This window comes from Benincasa hispida, chromosome 11, assembly GCF_009727055.1.
Source record: "Benincasa hispida cultivar B227 chromosome 11, ASM972705v1, whole genome shotgun sequence".
Classification (NCBI taxonomy): Eukaryota; Viridiplantae; Streptophyta; class Magnoliopsida; order Cucurbitales; family Cucurbitaceae; genus Benincasa; species Benincasa hispida.
This window is the reverse complement of record NC_052359.1, coordinates 40,682,204-40,691,267: the sequence shown is the minus strand read 5'-3', so window position 1 is coordinate 40,691,267 and position 9,064 is coordinate 40,682,204. Positions and strand designations below refer to the sequence as shown.

Sequence of the window (9,064 nt, the reverse complement as noted above, 5' to 3'; positions counted from 1 at the left end):
ATAATTTATCTACATCATTTATGTGTATATATATGTGTATGGGGTTTAATTTACATGTTTAGTTAATGAATTTTGAGATTTGTATCTATTTGATCCCGAGATTTTTAAAAATGTTTAATGAGTTCCTATATTTTTAATTGTCTAATAGATTCTTAAATTTTCTATTTTTGTCTAACAAGTTTCTATCCAATTCAATTTTTTTTTAAAAAGTAATGGATCTATTTGATATAAATGTGAATTATATGTTTAATGAATTAAAAAGTTTGGAGACTAAATTTGTAATTTTGAAAGTTTAGAGATCAAATAGACATAAATATTAAAGTTCAAGAGAATATTTCATTTACATAGTACATGAGAACGTTACCCAAATAGATAACATAAGTATAAAAAACACACTTTTAGTCCCTATGACTTAATTGAAACAACAATTTAATCCTTAAGCTATAATTTGTTACTATTAAATCTCTCTATACTTTAACATGGGCTGCAATTTAGTTTAAACAAACTTCGTCCCAACGGTGAATTGTTTCATAAAAATTAAGTTTCAATTTAATTGTTCAAATTTTAAACGAATCTAAATGGTTACCGATTTTATTGTACAACGACTCAATCGTTGCATATTAAAGTTGAAAAAATCAATCATTAACTCGAGCTAAATTTATTTTAACCAAAATTTAATTAATTAATTCAATGTCATCATATGTCACACTAGTACTAATTTTGTTTTTTTTTTTTCAGAAAAAAAATCACACTAGCTTAGCAGTCCCCTAACCCTTTACCCAGGGAGAAGTTTATGGACAACTCTTATATTGGAACCCATATGGCCCAGCCACATCATTCAATTTAACAAGTTTCGGATTAAACTTTAATTTTTTCCGCTAATTTCGTTAAGAAAGTCTTCGAGGAAGATTTATAAATAAAATCTTTGAAGTATAAACTCTTGGGGCGTTTGGGTATGAACTTGGTGATCATAGATTATAGTTGGGTTATAGTAGTTTGTGTTTGGGTATAGATTATTTTAATTTGGGTTATAATAGTAAGTGTTTGAGGTATAAACTATTTTAATTTGAGAAGAAAATAGTAAAGACTGTAGTAAAAAAATTAAAAAATTATGAATATAAAATAGTAAAAACTATAGCAAACAGTAAATATTGTGGCAAAGGAAGTTTTGAAAATAGTGTTGACCTTAGCTAATCGAGGGTTTGAAATAGTATTTACTGTAGCAAGAAGTGGTGTCTTAGGATACTCCTCGCCCCAAACGCCCATTTAGAGTGTGTTTGAAGCGAGAACTATCTCGAGACTATAATAACTATCTCTTGCTACAATAAATACAATTTTGTATTCCCCAATTAGCTACCGTCAACACTATTTCAAAACCCTTATTTGCTACAATATTTACTATTTGATACAATTTTTACTATTTTACTAGGGGTGTACATAATCTGAGTTGGGCCGGGTTGGAAGATTTTTGTGGACTAACCCAAAAATTCGGGTTGGCTAATAATGAACCCTATTAGTTTTTTTTAGAGGATCAACCCAACCCAAAATTTCCAAGTTGGGTCACCGGGTTTTTTTTTTTTTTTTTTTTTTTTTTTTTTTTTTTATTTGACTGTTTTTCCGTTACTTTTATTTATATATATATACCCGACCCGACCCTGAAATGGGGCAATCCTTGACCCAATCCGAATTTAATATTTTTTAACATTTTTAACCTAACCCAATCCAAAATAAAATCAAACCCAACCCAACCCTTACGGTTTGGGTTGGGTAGACTGGGTTGGTCGGGTTACCGGGTTTTTGGAACACCTCTATATTTTACATTCATCATTTTTTTATTCATTGCTACAGTGTTTACTATTTCCTTCCAAACTAAAGTAGTTTACACCTCAAAAAGATATTATTATAACTCAAATTAAAATAATCTAAACCTTAAACACAAACTATTGTAATTCAATTATAATAATTTAGGACTATAATAACCAACTTCATCTTCCAAATTTTCCTTAAGCACTTCAAAACTCTCACAACGTATTACAAGTAATCTATCTTAAAAGTGGTAGATTTCAAATACCAACTTCATTCTTGAATTGTAATCAAGAAATTTTAAGTTCAATTCATCATCTTTTAAGTTTATATTAATAGATCCCCAAAATCCAGTTAAGGACTTATTAAGACACAAAATTGTATGTTTAGAAAACTTATTAATATATTACTAAAAGTTTAAAAACTAAAGATTCCGTTTAATAATTATTTTATTTTTTGTTTTTGTTTTTGTTTTTTGAAAATTATGTCTATCTTCTCTCATTTTCTTATAATGATAATCAAAATATTTAAGCGCGAGAGTTGAATTCTTAGGCAAATTCTAAAAAAAAAAAAAAAAAAAAATTTAAAAATTATTTTTTTATTTTTCAAAATTTGGTTTGATTTTTGAAAACATGGATAAAAAGTAGATAACAGAGTAAAAAAAATTAGAGATAGTAGAGGTGTTTTAGACTTAATTTTCAAAAACTAAAAATAAAAAAACCAAATAGTTATAGAATGGAGAATTTATTGTCTTCTATACAAAATACTACTTTTTTATTTTATACATAATAATAATAATAACAACAAGAAACAAGAAGAAGAAGAATATCATGTATATAAAATTTATAAAGAAATGAAAAACTTATAAAATATTTATAATGATGACTAAATTTAATGGGAAGAGTAAATGAGAGGGGTAGTTATTAAAGGTATTTAGAAAATGGAATGATTTATAAGGTGAGTGTAGTGCATATCATAATGTCTTCTTGATGTAAAAGCAAATTAAAGCTATACATCATTTTCATTATCTTACCCTTATGATCATTGCCCTATTACTTATATACCCCTATCTCTCTCTCTCTCTCTCACATCTATGGCTTAAAAACCAAGAAATTTTTCTCACTCTTTCTCTCTCTACTTTTATTTAAAATTTAATTTGAATTTGTAATAATTAATTGGGAAATATAATGATGTTTAATGTATTTAAATTGTTGAAATTACATATATATATATATATATATAAATAGTTTAGATTTAATCAAAGCATGCTTAGTTTTGTTATGATTCCCTAAGATGGTGCCATTTTCGGTGTAAAGTTAAAAACCTTGGGATCCCAAAATTATTATCCTTTTAAAAAGCATTTTTTGTTTTGCACTTGTTTATTCATCATTTTGATTTTTTACTTTTTTTTTTCCTTCTTCTTTTCCCCCTTTTTACATCACTAACCATATTTTTATAATGAAATTATAGCATTTTTATGGTTTCTGAAATTTGACACACATTTTAAAATCATAGGTAAAAAATGGATGTGAGAGAAATTATGAGTAAGAAAAAACTTTTTTTTTTCTAGAAGATGTAAAATTAAATGTGAAAATGATGTAGTATATGTGGGAATGAGATAATTGAAGGGCCACTATTTTTAAATTGAGTTCTTATTAACACACAAAAAAGAATGCTAATAAAATGGTAAAGGATGTGTACCATAATATAATAATTTTGGAGTACCAAAACCAACAAAGTAGTCTTTTAAATGAAAGTCTAAAAATGATCATCTCCCATGAATAATATAAATTTTTAAAAATAAAATTGATTTAGACTATTTATAGTTTTTTCTTCAATATCGCCATAGGCTTATTATTATTTTTTTTTCCATTTTATAATATTAATTTATTTCACTCCAATTCAAAATGTTAATAGGAATTGTGATTAATATATATTGTTATGAGTAGATATATCGAGATAAGTTGAGACCAAGAGTTCTCGAGAGATAAGAAATTTATGGAAAGAGATAGCTTAGAGGATCCTCTCTATAGAGAGCTTAGAGGACCTATGAGGAAACCTAGGAGCTAGGAGGATCTATGAGCGAGTTCAGATGATTCATGGAGAACCTAGTGGAAGTCTAGTGGTAGCGAGGGAGTTTAGAGCGAGCTCAAATGACTCACAGAGAACCTAATGGAAGTCTAGTGGTAGTAATACAAAGTCGCAACAAACAATCCATGAAAGGGTTATATCGAGAAAATTACGCATTGGTGGCTGTTTTAGGTGGTGGAGTTAACTGCTCGAAGTGTAACGACTCAGTGGTTTCATGAATTAATGGAGTGTTTTTACAAGTCTAAGTGTCCATTTACATAATATCAATTACATACAACATGTTGTTTCTCTACTACCAATATTCATCTTAACCCTTTACTGACTTGAATCGGAGGCTTTACGCCACATTGGTGTTCAGTTTCTTCATTTTGCAAGACATTTGGACTATTTTTTCTTAAAGTAAAATTTTATAATTATTTCATTATTTAACATTAGCATGTAGGATAACCCAAGAATATAAAATTTATCAAATGACTTGAAAATACTAATCTATATATATATAACGAACATGAAAATTTGCTATATAAGAAATAATAAATATTGTGTTTTAGTGAAGACAGGAAACCTTGGACAAACATCCCACAACATTAACTAATTCTTTTTCCAATTCATTTTTAATTCTTTCATCCCCACAACTTTTCCAATACATTAAAGAATATAATTTTTTTAAAAAAAATTGAAACTTGTCATAGAACATTGGACAGATCTACATTATTTCCCAAATATTATATAATTAAAAAAATCCATTAAATATCATCTTAAAAAGCAACCTCTCGTTTTTTTTTCTTTTTCACTCTTTATTCTGAAAAGTTTAAAAGGCCTCCCATTATTTCTCCCATGTCAGAGAAATCATCTCTCCGCCACTCTCTCCGCCGTGTGATGGAGGCTGCCGAAGAGCAAGAAGCCGTTCTCTTCCACTCTTATCCCTGTTCTTACTACGTACAAAGCCCCTCCACCCTCTCCCACGCCAACAGCTCCGACATCCGAAACCCCGCCGAGTCCTCCGCTTGCCACTCTCCTCTCCCCTCCGACACCTTCCCCAACGGCCGCCACCACCACCACCATCACCGCAACCCAACCCAGGAAGCCTCTCGCTTTACTCTCTCCCACTACTCATCCTCTCGTGGCTCGAACCATGGGGCCGGGACCGACAATGGCGAGACTCGCCTGATCGTCGGTCGCGGCAACGGTCGAGACTGCAACGAGGAGCAGGAGAACGACGAGGACGGAGACGAGGAAGGGTATTATGGGAAGAAAAAAAGAGGTTGTTGGAAGAGGTATTTTACGTATAGGAACTCGGATTCTAATGCATGGATTTGCTTGCAGTTGAGTTGGAGGGCAATCTTCAGTATGGGAATTGCTTTGCTTGTCTTTTACATTGTCACTAATCCTCCCTCACCAATCATTTCTGTTAAGGTAATTTTGTTTTCCCTATTTTTTTTTGTTTATATATATATATTTTGACTATTTTTAAATATAAGAAAATAAGTTAAAATATTTATAAATATGGTAAAATTTTACTGTTTATCTATGATAGATGACAACAGACTACGATAGACCTCTATTTGTGTCTATATATGTCATAAAAGATAGAGATAGTATTGTATAGATATATTTTCTTTTCTAAAATAATTTTTGCCTTTTCCTTTGAATGTTAATATATTAGTATATAAATATTGAAATATTTGTATATATAGATATATTTTCGCCGTATATTTGGATCCTGTGAATGTTAATATATTAGGAACTTTATATATATATATATTATTATGACACATTTTTATGGTTGCATTTCATATAGATGTTGTTCTTCAATGAGAATCTTATTTTTCATTAAATATTTATCATTACATTTATGAAAATGTAAGAAAGTAGGATTAGCTAGAATGATATATTTTTTTTCTATGTTTTTTGAAATAAATAATGTATGCATTAACTTTTTCTTTTCTTCATATTTGTATTCATAAATAAGATAAATCGATCCATTATTTTCAATTATATATTTTTTCGTTGTTGAATATTAATAATGACGGATGATAAACATATAAAACTTAGTATATTTGATAGAAAATTTCAAAATATGAATAAGGTTATCAGAGAATAAAAGGATTTTTCATAATTTCTGAAAATGTTAGATGAGGAGTTAAAAAAAATAATTAAGGTATAATTGAATTATTTTTAAATACAAGGGATTACAATTTAAATGATTCAAATAAGCATGCTAAATTAAAACTATACACACATACATACATACATACATAATCAATTATTAGAGATTAAATCATATGTTTATTTGTTTTTTTTTTTTTTTTTTTAACTTCAATATATCATGTGTCAATGTTGAAAATACACGTGCTCAAAACTATTTTTCTTTTTATTTCTCTTCATTAATTTAATTATTTTTATAGATTAAATTTTAAACTTATTAAATTTTTTAAAAGATTTATTCAAAATACAAGAACTAAAATGAAATAATATTTGAAATATAAAGGACTGAAATGGTAATTTAATCTATGTTATTATACCTTTTTTTTACCACTGCCATTACAACATTTAATACATCGTCGATATGCACATTTTTTAACCAAAATTGATATCGAATGATGAAAGTGAATATTATTAATAATGATAATGACGTATTAGACACGAAATAAAAAATGAAGAGAAATGATGAAAATAAATGTTATTGAAGAAAATAGAGGATGGATGCAGGTGGGAGAAATAGAAGAGTTTATGCTAGGGGAAGGAGTGGACAAAACAGGAGTTGGAACTAAGATTCTAACATGCAATTGCACAATGGATGTAATTGTGGACAACCATTCTAAGCTTTTTGGCCTTCACATCCTTCCTCCATCTCTTCATATGTCTTTTGGGCCTCTTCCTATTGCAACTTCACAAGTAAGCCCTCATTATTCTCTATTATTACTCTTTTAACACTACCAAAAAGAATAAACAAAGACCATGATATCTAAAAGCTATTACAATTAATATTTGTAATCGTTATTTTCCGTCATTATATCGAATATCAAAGTAAGAGTATCAATGACACTTAAAAAAATGTCACAATAAATTTTTTAATGACAATAATTTATTATCGACGATAAATTTTTGCTTACATTAGTTATAAATGGTTATTGTCAAGTGTACTACGAAAAATTTTAAAAAATGTTAAACACGTGTTTTTTTTTTCTTTTTAGATTTTAGGACCCTTTTTCTCCTCTTCTCCTTATTTTGGCTTTTGATTATTTTGTCATGGAAAGTTTATTTTTTTTTTATTTTTTTTAGTATAAAGAAATTTTTTGGAAAGAATTTAAGAGCAAACCCAAGTGAGCTTCAATTAAAGTCATGAAGAAGATGTGATTTTAGAGCAATGATTTAGTTAATATGAGAATGAAATTCAACTCTACATAAATTTCTCATTCTATAATGTCTAAATTTTTGCATAAACTACCCCCATGGATAGTTAAACCCTTTCACGTGGCATTTGAACATGTCCACGATGGACGATGGTATATAAGTTGGAGAGTTTGAAATTCAAATGAAAATTTGAAATAAACGAAACTTTTATTAGTTGAATACTCACGATTCAACCTCATCATTAGGTCAAGTTGTGCTAGTCCAACCCAAAGAATTAAAGGCCCAAATTTGGCTCGAGCCTAAACTTTACGGGCCTCAAACACTGTTTGGATCAGACTTGAGCCAACCCAACTTCTCAAACATAGGCCCATAGCCTTACTTGATGGGTAAAAATTGGATTGAACTTGAGCCATTTGGATCAGACATGAATTTTGAATAAATTATTATTTTTGTTTTAAATTTAAAAATAGTCTTGAAAACTTATGTATAGAGTATGCAACCTACATGCTTCAATTTTTTGGACAAGAATAGAGTGTTTTATTTTATTTTAATTTTATGGTTTCACTTTCCAACTCTCAGTTTCGCCTACACTATATGCATTTATCCTACCTTTTATATATTTTTTTAATCCTCATATGAAAATAGGTCATTTTTAAATATAAAAATATTTAAAAATATTTACACTTTATAATAAAAAGTTATAAAGTACAAACCACTTTTAGAATTTTTGTAATTTTTTTTATTTATAAGAATTTTCCTATGAAAATTAGTTAGCTGTTGAAATTTGATTTTTTACCCTAAAATTTAAAATTTTGACTAATTAAGCTCAGCAACAATCAATTTAATCTTAATAATTTATGTGGGTTATTAGGGTCCAAGATTGTATGCTGAGAGTGGAACGACGACGTTTCACTTAAGCGTGGGCACCAGTAATAAGCCAATGTACGGTGCGGGGAGGGACATGGAAGACAAGCTTGAATCAGGGATGGGATTGGAGCTTACAATTCGACTCAATTTCATTTCAAATTATAGAGTAGTTTGGAAATTCATACGGCCCCACTTTCATCGCCATGTCGAATGCTTATTGGTCCTTGGGAAAGCCTACGATAGGAAGCGTCATACCCGATCATTCAATAGTACTTGCTTACCTTCTTGATAATCATTGTCAATCAACAAATTTTGCTTCTTAGTGATAGGAAAACAACTTTGATTTATTGATGGACTTCAAATATAGTAAAATGAGTTAATTTATTCATAAATATAATAAAATATCATTGTCTATTAGTAATAGACAACGATAGATACTAATGAATATTTATCGATGTTTGTTGGTATCTATCATTGATAGACAATAACATTTTGTTATATTTGAAAATATTTCAACAATTTTATCATTTAAAACAACTACCCTTTATTTGTTTATGATTAAATTATAAGTTTGGTCCATAATTCTATGATTATATTTACTAAGGTTTTAAGTTATAAAAAATGTCTGATAGATTGAATTTTCAATTCAATGTCTACTAACTAGATACTTGAAGTTAAAAAAAAAAAAAACAAAAAACAAAAAACCACATCTACGAAACCGATTAGAAACTGGAAACTTTTTCAATTCCAACTTATTGGACAGTTTTGTATTGGAAATAGAGGGACCAAACCTATAAATTTTTAGAAAAGAAAATATCAATTTTTATACCTCTAAATTTTGGTGGTTGTATAAATCTAAGCCATGAATTAATATTTATTGTATGAATTTAAACCTTGAACTTTCGTAAGTGTATCAATTCATACCCTCCATTATGTTTCATTTCGA

General features: G+C 28.6%; 1 protein-coding gene across 1 annotated transcript; it reads left to right on the top strand.

Moving 5' to 3' along the window:
- The first annotated feature begins 4,709 nt into the window (after positions 1-4,709).
- LOC120091726 lies at positions 4,710-8,666 on the top strand. The gene is made up of 3 exons (XM_039049843.1): positions 4,710-5,310; positions 6,607-6,792; positions 8,123-8,666. Exons 1-3 carry the CDS (start codon positions 4,732-4,734, stop codon positions 8,405-8,407), a joined length of 1,050 nt encoding a protein of 349 aa, XP_038905771.1. The 5' UTR covers positions 4,710-4,731; the 3' UTR covers positions 8,408-8,666.
- The last annotated feature ends 398 nt before the right edge of the window (positions 8,667-9,064 follow it).